This window comes from Aythya ferina (assembly GCF_964211825.1).
Source record: "Aythya ferina genome assembly, chromosome: 22".
NCBI classification, from domain to species: Eukaryota; Metazoa; Chordata; class Aves; order Anseriformes; family Anatidae; genus Aythya; species Aythya ferina.
This window is the reverse complement of record NC_140320.1, coordinates 3,835,350-3,852,395: the sequence shown is the minus strand read 5'-3', so window position 1 is coordinate 3,852,395 and position 17,046 is coordinate 3,835,350. Positions and strand designations below refer to the sequence as shown.

Sequence of the window (17,046 nt, the reverse complement as noted above, 5' to 3'; positions counted from 1 at the left end):
GACTGTGAATCCTCTAGGGATGATGTTGTCTTTCTTGCCAAAGCTTCATCTGCTTTCTTTGTCTTCATGTCATTTTTTCACAAATTACAATCTATTACAATCTAATAAAAGAAATGACTTTTACCTATAAACCTTGTTTTCCTTTTATTCTTAAACAACCAGGGCTAAAATAACATTCCCACTGCAGAACAGCAGCAGGCATCTTACGGAGTCCATCCCCTGCCACTGAAGTCCCTAATTTTTTCAGTTTCCATGTGGGATCTGACACAGTAAGGTCTCAGGAATCATCCCATTGCTGTCTTTCCTTCAGTAAATGCCGAACTGGTTTGGGTCAGTTGCAGGGTCGTTGAACTGTCTGCTGCCTTCCTACTTTCTCCAACTCCAACTTGCCCAGGCAGGCCCTGTGAGTTAGGAAATTCTGTGACAAAAGAAGGGACCAGATTCCACAAAGGACAGTCAAAGAGAAGTCTGAATCCCTACAACGCCTCCTTTTGTTGAGTTAGTTGTTCCCATAGCTAACATATAAAGCACAGGTCAGCTGTAAACAAACTGCTCACCTGAGAAACCCGATGAAGCAGTGCAATCAGTCATGCAATAAAGTGTATTTCTTGGAAGTTAAGAGGCTGAACTACACACCATACCAACTTCTGCATCGGACAGGGAAAAAACAACAACAAAAAAAGGGAAATTTAAGAAAAGATCCTGGCAACCCATCCAGTTGGCTCTAATTATAAAGATTGCCACTGAAATAAGGCAGTGAGAACTTTTTAATTTAGTATTTTTAATATGCAGAAATTCAGAAGTATTTCTGCTAATGACAGATACAGCAGAGTACTTCTGGCCTCCCATTTCACTGACAAGAAAAGCTGTCTCTTTACATCAGGTAGATTCACTGAACACAAATCCTTCATAATGCTGGCAGATGTCATGGACCTGAAGAAATGGCAGCCTTGGGTACCCTATTTGGATAATAAATAGCTGGGAAACAAAGCGTCAGAAAGAAAATGTGAGCAGTCCATCCCAACGTGAGACCCATTAGCAATTCAGCAAACTGTGCTCCCTCTCGTTCCCTGTTGCATCCTGACAGAAATTGTTAGCAACCCAGCAGCTTCTGCAAAGACCATGACGAATAGCCAAGTGTTCTGATCGGCAAGATGCATGAGATAAATGAGCAGACGTTTATGCCTTTTGCTAAAGGGTGCTGCTGTTTTTTTTAAACATTATTAGGAAAAAACAAAACAAAACAAAACAAAAAACACTAAAAAACAGTGCATTGCTGTGCCTGGATATCCATGGGTGATATCCAGAGCTCTGTAAAATCAATGGAAATCTGTCCAAAGACTTCAGTGGGATTCAGATCAGGCCCCTAACTCAGCACAAGCATTCTTAGCTAGATTAAATTATGGGTCTCCTGGGTCACCAGGCAAGCCTAGGCATGAACTACAAAGCGAAAAGAGTCAGACACAGTTTCTGTAGTAACTGTGGGCCAAACCAAGAGCGAGCAGTTTCCCTAAACACACTACCAGCAACAGTTACCCCTGAAGATTTTTTTTTCAGATTTCTTGTTTTTCAGGATTGAGTTCGTGGAGCCAACAAAACAACACACAGCTTGTTAGCGGGAATCTTCCTTCTAAAAGCCATTTGGGTTTTGTGTATGCTCGGTGCCAGACGCCTTCTCCAGGTAAGCAGCCGAAGTCCTAACTATTGATGTAAGAGCAGTAAGCGTGAACTGTTTCTGTATGGGAAAACATCCTAGATGACAGCATTCTTAGAGAAAAAGACTCCACTTTTCTCTTGTCAGGCTAGGTCCTGCCCTGATCTCATTCACAAGCACCACCAGAGCAATGTATGAGCACCAGCAGTGCTGCAGGAGCACAGCAGCAATTCAGCTGGCTCTGTTATGTTGGAGGGCAGATGAAGCCGTGTATCTGGAAGCGTGATGTTTATTCACATCATGCAGTCTCTGTGCAAAGATTTATTTTTGGATGGAACAACACAGTGATTCCGATCAAAGCCACAAACTGCACTTTTAATATGTTGATGGCTCACAATTTTTTTCCTTTTATAAATAGAAACTTTCTGGGCCTGATGAGAGAGCTTAAGAATATTTATTTAAGAAATGAATCACGTTCTGATTAAGGCTTTCATCTTTACTTAATTGCTTAGTAACTCAGTGGGTATTCTGTAAACACCTAAGTGACAGGTACTTACAGATAATTTTTCTGCATAAACACTTTACCACGAGTACTGTATTTTATTATGCAAAGCACATAGGACATATGACCGCGCTAATTACACTGATTAGGAGGGGCCTAACCCACACAATTTACATGGGCCTGTTAGAGGTAGGCAGTTCTCAAAGGGGGTGAGGTGCACTGAAATTTCTAAAGGAAAAGCTCTTTGAAAGCATTTCAGGTCATTCCTCTAAAATGAGATACCCCAAATCTCTAGACACTCCTACCCATGCCGCACGTGTGGATCACATCACCAGCTAAGCATCGTGTCTTGCTAAAGCAGCAGGGAGGACCATGCTGTTTTACTCTTGCATTTCCACCTCCCACGCAACTAAGAGCAATGCAGAACAGTTTTCTCCTCCTCCAGTGTGGAGCAAAGGAGATCCTGCAGTGCGCACAGTCCATATGGGTTTATCTACCTGCCTCCTGCCGCTCCCTGTGTCAGTTGTGACAGGCTGAGGTCATGTTGGTGCAGGTTGTCAGGAAGAAATGAGCAAAGAATTAAGCAGGGAAACATGACCTGAAGTGCAAGGGAGTGAGAAGTCTGCAGTGAGCTGAACTGGTCAAGAGCAAGCATACAGAAATGGCCGGCTAGGTCCCCAGGGAATGGGGAGAGAGGTGGTCTGGACACCCGTGGGTGAAGATGTGCAGCATGTGTCTCCCACTGGAGCCCAGTGCCAGGAGCACAAGACATTTGTTCTCTAGACCCGTTTGCCTGTCTTTTGGGGCCCTCCTTCCATAGAACCTAGGCTCCTGGTATGGAGCTGTACAGTCCAGGTAGCAGCCTAGACTGCCACACATAACACCAAAACCTGGATCCCCCCGTGGCTGCGGCACAACCTGCAGCCATTTGTCCCCAGGAGAAGGGCAGAAACTCTGTGCATGCTCTGTATTGACTCTGCCCATAGAAACCTCTTTTGCAACAAAGCTTTCTATGGCAAGAGCCATCTGGATGGCTCGAAGCAATGGCCCTTCCTCCCTGCGCCAGCCCCAAGTGACCATGACGACAGAGCGTACACACAGGGCACAGCCATGGGGCTGACCCACAGCCCAGGCTGGGGACACTCCAGCCCAGCAGTGCCAGGGGGAGATGTGGGGCACCCCGGTGCCACCTTTGGGTCCAGCCCCAAAGACACATCTGCCTGTGAAAGCCTGCTGGGTGCTCAGTGGATGGAAAAAGGAAGGAAACGAGGAGGGAAGACATCCATTTTTTTCTTATTCCTTTATATCTTCTTAAGCATTTTATCATAAATTCAATCCTTATCAGGATTTTTACAAGGTAAGCTTCTGAATTATTTTTTCTGCATTTTAGGAATAAGGCAGTTATGGATAAAAGCTAGCCAAAAAAAAAAAAAGAAAGAAAAAGAAAAAAATAATTTGAAGGCAAAGTCATTCTTGTAACTTCACAGGCTCTGTCTCACTGCTGAATTAGGAATGGCCTGATACATCTACATAAAATATTTTTATCAAATTATTAATTGCATACACATATATTAGGCATAAGGCATAATTACTTATAACTCCTTGTACACATCCAGTTTTGTTCTGTAGAACAGGTTTGCTAACTTCTTTAGCTACCACAGACTAGCACAAACTGAGCAGCCTGACATCTGATGGCCAGCACAGACGGGGTTCCTGCACCACTGGGGAAAAGGAGGGAGAGCTCTCTGTAGGCCAGGGAAGCAGTGAAATGCTACCACTCTTACTTCTGCTGTAGTTACATGCAGTTTCTTCTGAAAATCTTGAAATTAAAATTGTACGAAACCTAGAATGCAACAATAAGTTGGACCACTGTGCCATAACCATTGACATCTGACATGCTGTAAATCATGTAGTTTACTGGTCTTGTTGAACATCTCGTCTCAGCCAAAATTGGCAGCTGTATTTGCACATCCAGCTCTGACCAGAGCTACCACTTAGTCTGCATTCATGCAGCTAGGACTGCATGCCCAGGCTTTTCTCATTTCCTTTTTCCATTGTGGCACACTGTAATCATTTAAAAGGTGATATTTTATTGTTTCTATTCCTGACATGATCTGTGTTATGCATCCACTGCACTTTTTAATTATTTAGAATAATTAATTTATGATATAAAGACTCAGGATTTAGTGGAGTAACACTAAGGATGGTATGAGCAATGTTTTCCATTATTATCAATTGATTGTCATGTGGTAGACTAAATTAATATAAATTATCAAAGTGCTTTCTTTTTTTCCAGGTTTGAATGCCATGACACCATCACAAGAGTGGTGCTTGGTTTGCAGGCAGTGTAGTTAGCTGATTGTATCGATTGCTTCACAATCACTAAATTCACTGCCATCAAAACAATGCACAGGATTCCTTGCTACAGCCTCGCTACAGAAAGCTGCGTGCCTTACAATATCTTTATTCCTAGTGCAAAAATATTAATAATGTTTATTTGTTTACGGCTTTATTTCCAGAAATGCTAGCTGTCCAAGAGAAGTGTGTGTTATATGTTGCCAATATCAAGTGAAATCTGAGATTTCCTGAATTGGTGCTAAAATCCTTAGGAGTGTTCCTGGAGCAAGAATACTGTCTGCTGTGTTTAAATCGTTTAGCCACATTAAGACTTTTAGTATACTTAATAGTTTATGCACCAGGAATGGGCTAAGAATTTGTTCTGTTCTGCCACTTAGTTTATCTGTCATGTATAAGGAAAGTAATTCTCATTTAGCTTTCATGTCTTATTTAACAAGCTAGTAAGTTAAGGAATTTCTAATCAATGATTAAATATTAAACTCCCTGAATACTATAAATGCTTTTTACTATGATCACTTTGCTTAATGTCCAACAGTTTTAATAATGGGAAAAATACAGCCTTCATAGTGTTAGAATCTGTTATAATAGGTTTTGTGGGGTTTGTTTGTTTGTTTTTTTAACAAAAAAAATCAGTCTTCATAAAAGTTGGAATTGGAAGGGAACTGTCTCTTAGATCAGCCTAGTTACTAGGCAGTGTAGTTAGCTGATTGCCAAAAGTAACAATCACTAACCACACAGCCAGGTAAAAAGGCTTGGAAGATATCTCAGTGGAAATCAGATGCACAGGAATTTTGACTGCAGAAGGCAGGCAGACTTACCTCTTTGAAGAAGCATCTAAGAAGCATTGGCCTAACAGACATGCAGGGCAGTGGAATAAAACAAATGCGGTGTTCTGGACTGCCTGTCACACATGGAAGAGACCTCAGTGCATTTATCAAGGCAGTGTTGCACAACTGTTTATATGCACCTGAATGTGTGTTACATTTCATTCACAATTGTTTTGCCTACAGGACACTCAAAAAACATGAGAGCAAATTGGAAGTTTTATTCTTTCTAAAATGTGTAGACATCAGCTCCAGTTCTGATTATGCTCATCTCAGCCTTACACTTGCCTAAGGCCACTGTGGCCAAAATTCACTTCCATTTACTCTTGCTGAATAAATAAAATGCAGCTTTGTGATTTTTTAATGAAAATGAATGTTGCTTTAGTCAGTGGATTGCTCTATGCTAGACAAGTGCAGACTGAAAAGAGTTCCATGGATGGGACTTGTAAATTCACTGGCTTCCAGTTCCACGTTCCCCTTTCATGTAAGAGCTTTAATAACATCAGCCACAGAAATACAGAAGGAAGTTGTGACTTCACCTGACGTTTGCAAATAAAGTTTTTAAACCAGAAATTCAGTAGTCTGGAATAAGCATCCTGGGAAAAAGTACTTTAGTGGAATGTTTTGAGACCACCAGGTTTGAGGGCAACTGGCTACCTGAAGCTGATGAACTAGAGGGAGGGTGGTGACAGGCATTCCCTGTCCCACAGAAGCCTGTGTCTAGGTGTAAGTGAAAGATGGCCTGAAGACACTTGAAATGAGACATGCAAAGCTGTCAGCCTTCTGGTGTCTCATGCTTACTGTGACAGGCAGTGTCACACAGCTGGACCCAGGCTCCCTGGGCACATCTGTGGTGCTGTGTCCCTCCTGAGATGGCTGCAGTGTCCCCTCCTGCCACCCAAATGCCCGTGAAAAGGGAAGGTCCCCAGCAGAGGGGTGACGGGTACCTACCACAGCGGGTGACGGTGACAGGAACATGTCAGCAGCGTGGGCAGCACCAGGGTCCAGCTGTCCTCTCCCTTCCTTGGGGCCACGGGCCAGGAGCGGGCAGGTCAAGCTGATCACGGCCACCTGATGGAGAGGAGACACCAGGCTGCAGCCCCAAGTGGTGCCATGGGCACAGAGCCTGGGCAGTGCCCCACAGCGCCCGATGGGCTCCTCACCTTTGCTGGCTCGAGCCCAGCTGATGTGGACCATGCCCGTATCTTCTGGAACTCAGCCACGCTCCCGCCGCCGCTCGAGTCCTCTCTAGGCCCTGCCACCCTTCGACGTGAGGGAAACCTTCCCCTGAGGGGGACCTGCCCCCCCTATGGGGGAACCTTGCCCCTTGGTGGGACCCAACCTCATGAGGGACCCAACCCCATGAGGGACCCAGCCCCATGAGGGACCCAGCCCCATGAGGGGGCCCTGCCTGCAGCCCCCATCCCCTGGGTCTGTGCCTTTTCCAGCCCTATACAAAAGCACCCTGCCCCACACACCTACCCTAGGGCCCCATGCTCACCTCAGGGTCCCCGAAACCTTCCTTAGGGCCCCTACCCACCCTACACCAACACCCACCACCTTCCCAAGTGCCCTTAATGTCCTTTTTCTTTCCAGGGAGAAGTAGTGCTCTCCAGGGCCCGCTGCTCCCTCGCAGTAAGTATGGCTACTGTATGCCCCCAGCTCATGAAACCTTAGTTGCCTAAATTTCTGTGAGGAATTAATTCGGAGGAATGAATAAGTCATGCCAATAAGCTGTGGGTGACAGAAGAGCCACAGCTCCTGCTTGACAGATATTTCAGCTGATACTTGCTGTCTGGGGATCCAGACACTTTCTAAACAGCCCCACAGCCTGCTACAGTTCAGTTGCCCTCTGCAAAGGACAGTGGTAGCAGGAGCACTTGGTCATTTGCCTCTCGTTTGTCCTAATTAGAAAGTGAGCAAAGCAGTGAGAAAGAGAGAATCTCCGAAGCTCAAGATGTGCAGAAAACTAAAGTAAAAGAAAAATATCTTCAGCAGGTAAAAGCCAGTAACCCCAACTCTTTTCTCATAAATATTCCCGTTCACTCTTTGTATGCCATTTGGTGGAATTTTGCAGTTTTGGAAATGCAGTTATGAACAGTAATAAAAATGGCCTGGCCCTGGCCCACAGTTAGCTTTGCATGATGCAGCCCATTTTTTGATGTTCAGCTTAAATTTATTCCCAGTTGGGAACAAGTTTGCTTGGGACAGGGCTGAAAGGAGTAGGCTGCATAGTTAATTTCTTCCTAGTAAGCACATAATGTCTGGTCTGATTTAATATCTAATAGAAGCCAATTGAGAGTTCCCAGATCCAAAAGTGGATAATTTGGGGGGGGAGGAGGGGGGAAATCTACTGCTGCATGCACTTTCACACAAAAAATCCTGGCATTCAGATGTTGAAGCACAGCTCACAGGTTAGGTTAATTTCTTAGTCGCCTTAGTTATTAATAGATCTCCATTACTCTGTGCCCAGCAGCAGCTAGTGCCAAGAGTTCATTGAGTGTGAGATGCGGGAAACTTGGTAGTGAGTGGTTATTAAATCAGCTTCCACAGGACTGCTTCTGCCTTGTCCTGTCACTCCGGGACAGGTTTAGGTGATATTTTTATTGGTATAATTCATGTGCTGCTTGACCAAGCCATTACAAGTTTTCTAGAAACTACTCAGCTGCAGAACAAACTAGATTTTAGCAAGTAACATCAAAATTGCATTTATAGATGACACTGCCTTTCCAAATGAAGGTGCAACTGGGATATTGTAGAGCCTTTCAGGCTGGACTCTTCTGGGCTGCAGACTGCTGCTGAATTCAGTGGGGTTTTACATAAGCAAACATCAATCTGCCATGGCACCACCCAGTCAGCACTTTAGTTATTGGTTCCTGTAGATATTCAATATTTGTGTTCATAAAATGCACTCTCCATTTACACCAGATTGGTAGGATTCATGTTTAAAAGTTTGCTCAAGCATTAAATTGACTATGAAAAAAAGCAAAAGAAGTGACATGGTATTCAGATCTTCAATGTTCATCTCCTCCAAAACAGTGGGGTTGGACTGTATATAGACCTTGGGGTTTCTCCTACTGCTTTGCTGTAAGATGCAGACAACAGTTGTGCTTGCTTTCAAGGCACTGATGTAGTCTGTAGATAAAAACTTTTCCTGAAGTCACCATTAATCTAAATCATGAATTGATGTTCTACATATATATCATGAGTACAATTCACATAAGTAGTGGAAACTAAAAAAACTAGTAATAAATATATGATAACTTTGTCAGCCTGACTCTGTAATGATACTATATTTTTTGCATTTTAGCAAAATGTTCCACATTTTTACTGAAAAGCCTCTAGCCTATATTCGGGAAGCAGGCCAGATGAGAGCAATCTGCAAGAGGTGCAGAAAGGCGCTGAGGTCTGCAAGTCTTTCCTGCAACTCAGCAATCCTCCTTTTCTAATTAATAACACCATAATGCATCTCATCCATTATCGTCAATTAGCCTTCTTTCTAAATTCTGGCTAAAGCCAGCAACAGTTCCCTGATTATTCCGTTCATTTTTTTAAAATTCAGTAACAATAGATGATAGCAAGGTTTTGCAGCTTTGGGCATCTGGCAGCTATACGGATGGCTGATTAATTTCAGTAAGTAAATTACTTTCTAGAACTACAGGACATGCTATAAGCCTCAAATATTCTAAGAAAACGAAAATTAATGCACTGAATGAAATAAGAATAATGTACATGTTATTATCAGGCATAGGTGTCATTTACTGTTCAAGCCCAGTTTTCAGACTTGATTTGGGCATTCTGTTCCTGCAGCATGGCCCCTAGGTGAGCAAAACCTGGAAACCCTGTTGTGTGGGTCCAGGAAGTGAATTTTGGCTCCACAGTAGAACAGGGTCAGGGTTTTTTTAGAAGGAAATGTTTACTGCATTAACACTCTTATTTTACAAACTGACAGATATTTTTTTATCAGAAATGCTTATTTTAATTAGCTAATTTCATCTGAAATAGGACTGAAGCACATGGCAAAATAGCTGTTGTCTTTTAGAACATTGGGCTATTCTGCAGTTTAATTCTCACAGGCTTTACAAGGTACTTCAAGATTTCAAAACTATAAATGCTGTAAATCTGAATAATTAATGTAATCCATTTAAAATAGGAACGCCTAACTTATCCAACTAGATCTGTGTATTATTACTAGATGGTTATCCACTCTGGCCACTCCTTTTGATATTGGTCTTATTTGCCTGTCTTTAGCTAGTAAGTGCTAAGGTAATGCTCTACCAGCTCATTTTATCATCAGGTGTTTTGGGTGTGCTCAGCAGGGGCCTGAGGGTACTAATAGCCCTTAATGGGCATGAGCATCTTCCCTTGGGATCTTCTTCACCCATGGCAAGAGCTCATATAAGCTCAGGCCTAGACTCTCTTTCCTGAGTTAGTGGGTAGGTATGTTTGCAGCTCTTTCTTGGTAGGGTTGTCCAACTCTTTCTTGGAGTGTCTGTTTCATAATGTTTTACCAGGAATTTTTGAAAATGCTGTAATGTACTTTTACTCAGCTTCAATAGAAATGTCTCACTGTATCTGAAAGGTGTTCACTTCCATAAAGAACAATGTATGGGTGTGCTGAAGTGTCTGGAAATCAGAATGCTAAAAACTCTCAGTAGGAACTGAAGCATTGTTCCTTAGAAATTAATTCTTTCCTTCAACTGTATAAAGAGAGGATCTTTAACGAGTTCTGGGATGTGTGCTTTCTTGTAGAGAGGAGAACCTGGACCATTGATTGAAAGGAATTGTTAAACGTTAAAACTATCACCATTTTATATCACTTCTACACAATATCAGAGACTGGTTTAATCCAAAACTGCATAGTGATGACAAGTTATCTCTGGTTGCACCTTTCAGATAAAAAAAGGTTTTGTAATGAGTCATTATGCAGATGGAAGTCCTTGAATTAACCCCATCTTATAACCTCTACATGCTCATGCTAGTTCTTAGGTTGGTAAGGATTTTCAAGTTTACCATGAAGCACATGCTTTTAATTCATTTTTCTGAGCTCATTGTAGTAGATGTTTCTTTTCAGGCCAAGAAAAGAGAAGATATACTAGCTTTGCTGAGGAAGCAGAGAGAAGAAAGGATTGCAGTAAGTTTTTCTTCTGATTATGCTCTAGATGCATCTCAAGGTTTGTGCATCATTACAAGATGGACAGCGTTGCAAGGACAATGATTCAATGTATGAGGGTTTATGGCGTGTTGCAAGATGTACCACTACAGCAGTCTTGCATAGCAAAAACACCTCGGTTTGAACTGATTAAGCATGAAGAAAAGTTGGCTACATTTTATGAACTGCTAAAGCAAGGAGGATCCTGTAAGCTGTGTGATCGTGAAGGTGTTAGGCCAGGCAGTAGGAAGCAATAGGTGTGGAAGCTAGAAGAAGTTCAAGGCAGCTGAATCTAGTTATTATGGCTATCCACAATCTGAAAAACCTCAAGTGGCAAGATGTTGATGTTATAAATATCTTACAGTGCTTGGAGATAACTGTTTCCATGCTGCTTTATGTATGGGTACATGTGTAATATAGTCAGCTGCAACATGATGGCCTTTTGCCAAGACAACAAAATAGAAGAGTCTTTGAGACCAGCTTGTGCATGGTCTTGCAAGACAAGCTATCTCAAAGGAACAACTATGAACATCAGAATTTCCACAGAAAATGAGGAGATGCTTTTGGGAGAAGCAGCTGGGAACTGAAGCTGACCTCACTGGTGGAGGCAGGTAGGAGAAAGGAAAAATGCTAGAACAACATGGGACTGAGAAATACAGCAGAAGCAGTAGCTAGTGCTGTCAGAATGGTGGTGAGGAAACAGACTTACAGATGCATTATGACAGGACTTTAGCTATTTAAATTACACCATCTTTAATACAGTTATGTTTAAGTGGCTATTTTTTTAGTTTAACTTGTCAAAAGAATCTTTATGGACTGTTCATTGTAAATGTTATTGCTTAGATTGTTTTTCCGTTGTTGTCTCAAGCTTTTTTCCACTGAAACGCTAAAACTTGGTTTAGAATAGAGCTATAAAATGGGCTGTAGGTTTGGCATGCTCTGCTCCCTAAAAAGCTTTCTTAAACTGAATTTGAGCATTAAAAGGAAGAACTCCAATTAGGGATTTTTATTATTACTATCAGTAGTGAATGCTAGATTTACTGATTTATAATGTTTTTCTGTGGCATGGACGGATGTTTATCAGGAAAAGAAGATTGAAGAATAAGAGGTCTGTATTATATTAGGCAATCCTTTTTTTCAGTTGTAATTCACAAGATACAAAGCAGAGATAGATGAGGTTTTGCCCCATATAAGGTTAAACATCTGTTCTTTTGAAGAAACTACATATCCTGATTAATACAATTTAATTACACTCGATAGAAGAGAGTAGAACTGACATTTTTAAGCTGATAAGTGTAGTGATTTGAAAAGTGACTTGGAAAACAAGATTTCAAAGGATACTTCCAGAAATGACGTGTTCATTTTGGACATAAAAGCACTCTTTTTTTCATTTAAGCTTTTAAACTGGTAAATATTAAATATTTGCTTTTCTCAAAGTTCATTAAAATGCTGACCCAAGTATATCTGCTTTATCCAAATTCCATGCATTAAAGCTAGGCCTGAAACAGAACACGAGACTCTGTTCTTCTTATACAATAACTCATACAAATTTTTTATTCCTGATTACTCAGGTACCATATTAGCACATAAAAACCGCCCATACTATTGCTAGAATAATCTTTCAGTGTTTGTATACAGCTGTCTTCCGGGATAAGCAGTAAGTTTAGGATGAGCTAGTGATAATCATTGAGTCTTTTTCTTTCTAGAAAGAACTGATTTCTCGTCCACATAAACCGAAGATCAAAGCTGATGAAGTAAGGTAATGAAAATACTCAAAAATAAGTTTTCCTCTGTCTAAATAGTCAGGATCTATCTGGGGAGAAAAGATGCTCTGTTTTAATTACTCTTATTATTTTGAAAATAAGTTTGTTTTATCCTGTATTAATACCTATTATGAAAATTAGAAAAGGCAAGGCTGAACGGCCGACTACTGCTATTGTTCTGTACTTCTTTACTCTCTATGTGTTCCATTTATTTTTAGATAGGGGTTGAGGAAGGAAGTGGAAGCTCAGACTTTTTTTTTTTTTTTAAAGTCATGAAGAGTTCAATTTTGCTATTCTGGTTCAATTGCAGAAGTCAGGAAAAAGATCAGTTGTCAGTGGTTTCTATATTTTTGAAAGGGTCAGGAAATATCATAAAGCCTGTTTATTTCCAGTGCCTATCTTGTCTGAATGAGAAAAAGCACGAGTGTGACCTTGTCAGCTGCATCACACTGTATGGATGCTTTCTTTGGTTATACTTCGCACATTTTAATCAACAAGTCTCCTTGTTTATTTCCCTGCTATAGATCCAAAGAAAGATCACCATAATAGCATGTTACATCAGCATGTCATGCTGTGAAAGATGAGTCTGGAAAGGATCTGGAACAGGGAAAGTCAGCCTTAATGCACGAATTGTTTGAGGCCAGTGATGTAGATGTGACAGTTGCTAAACCAGGTGGTGAAAGATTCTTTTAACTTCCAGTAAACATTAGGCGTGAGGTTGCTGACAGTCTGTTTATGTTAGGTCAGACAGTTTCCTTTTTGGCACTTGCCTGTGGCCTCCTGGATGATGTAAATACTGTTATTTTCCAGTGTCAAAAGCTATCTGTTAAAATAAACAGGATCCCTGCAACTGTCAGGTGGGTACTATGCAAGCAGAAACTCAAGTTTAAGGTCATCTGCTGTTACTGTTAGTCTGGGAGTGAGAAGGATTGGAAAACTGCCCCAGCAGAACTACAACAGCATGTTTTGTCTACTGCCAGTGTTGCAGTTGCTTCCCCTTTATGTTGCCTTCATAAAAGGGATCTCTGTTTCAGATTAAAGGGTGGTTTAACTGGTCTTAACAAGTTGCTTCTCAGTTTCAGAAGGGCAGGGTTAGTGGTTTGGTTTTTTCACTACTGGCTAGTTGATTCTTTTCACATTTATCACTAATACTTTCTGCTCTGAATTGTGAAGCTGAGGCAGTTATTTTTGCTTTCACTGTCCCATCTATAGTTGGGTCAGTCAGGTAGGACCTGTGAAGTCAGTTTTAAATATGCATTTGGGTCTCGTACAGTGGTAAGTGTTTAAAAAGTGTAGCTTTTTTTTTTTTTTTTTTTTTTAAGAAGTTGCTCTTTGTTCTTAAAACCATCTCATCTTTGAAAATGCTGACAAGGTACCTCACAGCCCTTGATTTAGCAATTTCTTCCTTTTAATGAATGGCATTTATATAATATAAGTGAGGCCATTTTTCTCGCACTGGCACCAGTTAAAGCAAGGTGGTGTCATTGAACGTCCACAACTTAAAGGCTAAGCAATGAATCTGCAGCTTAGATCTTCCTTCCAACTTACCATATGGATATGAAAGCCGAGAAACGACTGTCAGCAATTCATTTTGAAAGCAAATGCCTCAGGAAAACACTGGGCATTAGACAGAATTAATTTTTAGCAAGACTATTACCTCTGGAGCTAGCTATAAAGGAAAAATAGAAGTATCTGGAACAGGTGAAAAGGCTGAAGGTCAATGTCTGCTGAGGTGAGCAGCTGTGGGAGTAGGCATAAGGAAACATCCACACAAATCTTCCAACCATCATAGGATACGTACTAAAAGGCAAAGCTGTCTTGAACCTGTGCCAAGGACAGCTGTTGGAGCTCTTTACCTAAGCAATACTTGTTTGTACGGGTGTAGGGTTGAGGTTCACGTTTTAGATAGAAGCTTATGGCCTGTGAAGAAAGCTACTCTGGCTTATTATCCTGTTATTTTTTTTTTTTTTTCATTTAAACGTTTTAATGTTTGGAAAATAAGTATCACTATTTACTGAAGCAAAGTCACCCAGAGCACAGGGTATTGATTATTGCTGTATTTAATTAGAATAATTGTGTTTTTGTAATGGTCTGTTAGCACTCATTACTGGGAAATATGATCATACCAATTTTACTAATGTCTTGTAAGAGATTTATAACCTGTATTGACCAGGATGATTCCTGTTTCCAGAGGCAACTCAATGAATAGCTGAGAAAATATGATTTCTAGAAGAGCTACATTTGTCAAAATGTTTCACAGAAAATGGACTCTTCCTGTTTGTTTCTTCCTTCAGTAGCTTCTCTTTTGTAATTTCTCGTCCCATTCCTGATTTCAGCGGGCTCGTGATTTGTGCATGTGTTTTCATAGACCTTCACTTTCCAAGTGTTTAAAAATAGAAATACTGATTTCTTCTTTTCTAGTGTTCAGGGGAAATTGCCTAAATCATTCAGTGGTTTGGCTTTTTTGGCTTTGTTTAACTAGCAGCTTTTGTACTGAATTTGTGTTGCTTGAAATGTACAATTTAATTAGTCCTCTCAAGTGGATACAGGTCTATCAATGGAAAGTTGTATGTACTGATAAAAAGAAAAAAAAATCCATGGAGAAAGGCATTAAGCTAGTATAAGGCACCTCTATACTGACACATATATAACTGCAACCCTATTTTGAATAATATTGGAATTCTTTTAAAAAGAAATCCCAGTAAACTATATATCTGTAGCGATAAACTCACGTAAATGTAATGTGTGTTGAAAGCTCTTAATCCAACCTGAATATAGAAAGTACTGAGGGCTGCAAAGTGAGGCTGTGATATTCTTAGCCCTGTATTTATAGTCCTCTGCGAGCATGTCTGACAAGTCACATTTGGTATTGTTTTGGTGTAGATCAGAGAAGGTTTTGCCTGCTGTGGTCCTCCAGCTCAGATTCAGGGTGCTATGCCATTGTAGGTGTTTGGGAAGATGTGATCATTCAGGTTCAACTGCACTGATTTGTACAATGAAGGAAGCAGAATTGCTTAGAGTAGGCTGTTCCCGTTGCCTTTGTACATCAACTGTCTATTTCCCCTTGGTCTAGACTTGATTCTTTTCCTGCCTATGAGAAACGAGTAGTATGTGCCTCACCACTTATTTAAGTGTGTGGCAAAACCTCAGCTTCTTGCTAGCTAATTTCCTCCTAGCCCTCTTTTTTCCATCAGTGTTTGGGAACTCCTCTCACCACCAGTACTGTCAAACTTTTGGCTGTCAAGTTCCATCAAAGCTGTGAAATCTTCAGAGCAGTCTGCTCCATGTGAGGCTTGGGTACTGTGTTTTCTTGTGCTTACAATTTTAATAGAACTCCTCAGTTTGACAAGAAAAAAATCAGAATGGGATATGAATCCTGTGCAGTAGTGGACCTGACGGAATGTGGTTTTCCTGTTAGCTTGATTTTTCTTAATAGACTTCTCTGTAACTTTTGGTATTTATATGGGTATTCCTTTGTGTGGATTCTCCGAACTTGTGTTCTGTAAATCTGTTTTCTACATGTAGTTAGGCATTTACAAGGCATCCCTCTTTAGGGATACACATATAAGGATGTGATATTATGACACAGAATGGGTTAAAGAGCTCTGCACCCTGGCAGCTGTCTTGCACTATTCCTTGTTGTACATTAGCTGCACTTTCCTCATCAACAGATTACCTTCTGACAAGGTTCTGTTATTTCCAGCAGGCAGAAGGTGTTTGAAGCAGACCATCAGGATCAAGAAGCGGTGAAGGCCCTCAAATAGTTCAGCTAAACTCTGATGAAGACAATGAAATGTTTCTCTGCTCCAGAAAAAAAGTAATTGTTATCAGAACTGTGCTGCTCTGGACTTCGATAAATGTACGTTTCTAATTTGACTACATTTCTAGTTGCTCATACTGAGACATAACATGATGGACAAAGGCTGTGATAGGCTTGCAGCAACCTATCCATCATTTTCTTTGTTTTGCTGAAGTTGAAATAAATGCTTAATTGCTTTACTTACTAAACTGTTAGGTCCTAATGTGATGGTAGTGGCTTGGGAAGTGCTGTTTGTCCTCACATTTTTCTGTTGTCTTGGCACTACAGCAGTAAACAATGTATGCGAGTAGCTGTTTGTCAATCTTGTCCAAGTCCTTGTCCAAGCTGCTGCCTAGGGTAATTCAAAGGGATGGTATAACAAACATCTAGTAAATTGTTTTCCATGGACTAGAGTGGTCCTGGGATTTTTGACTTGTGGGCTTTGAAGTCTCATGTACTTTACTGGTCAGCATTCAAATAGTACACTTCTATGATCTGAAGGGTTGTTATATTGAATATATTCATTTTGTGTGCTCAATTCTCCAAAATTATAAATGGAGAGCAAGTGTTTTACCTTTGTGAAATTGCTCTTTAAAAGTACAAAAGAGGTCAAAAGGAAGAGTCTGTGGCTAATAACAGTGTTAGGATTATGCAATAAACACAGCAAGCTTTGTTATCAAGTGTCTGTAGTGTTCGAGTGGTTGGAGTTGACCTCTTTTCATAAAAAGATCAACGAGGCTTCTGTCAGCTACTGCACTTTCCTGCTGAAAAGAGCGAGGGCTTTGGTAATCGCTTCGGGGTTCTATGGTACTGTGTTCACCAGTTCTGCTCTTGCTGTGGGACAGACTAGAAGAAACTAATGCTATGTGGCAGAATACTTACCATTAATTCAAGAAAAAATGTTTATAATGCTGCCACTACTTGTCATGCATATATATCAATGTTTGTTTGTTTGTTTTCCTTCAGAGCCATTACAGAAATGTTTTCCAATGAA

The 17,046-nt window shown here is 40.8% G+C and overlaps 1 protein-coding gene across 1 annotated transcript; it reads left to right on the top strand.

Moving 5' to 3' along the window:
- Window positions 1-6,451: 6,451 nt before the first annotated feature.
- HOATZ (HOATZ cilia and flagella associated protein) lies at window positions 6,452-16,732 on the top strand (the record flags this gene model as incomplete). Its single annotated transcript, XM_084495667.1, has 6 exons — window positions 6,452-6,668; window positions 7,251-7,336; window positions 7,732-7,752; window positions 10,413-10,472; window positions 12,197-12,249; window positions 15,957-16,732. 6 exons carry the CDS (start codon window positions 6,452-6,454, stop codon window positions 16,015-16,017), a joined length of 498 nt encoding a protein of 165 aa, XP_084351793.1. The 3' UTR covers window positions 16,018-16,732.
- Between the last annotated feature and the right edge of the window lie 314 nt (window positions 16,733-17,046).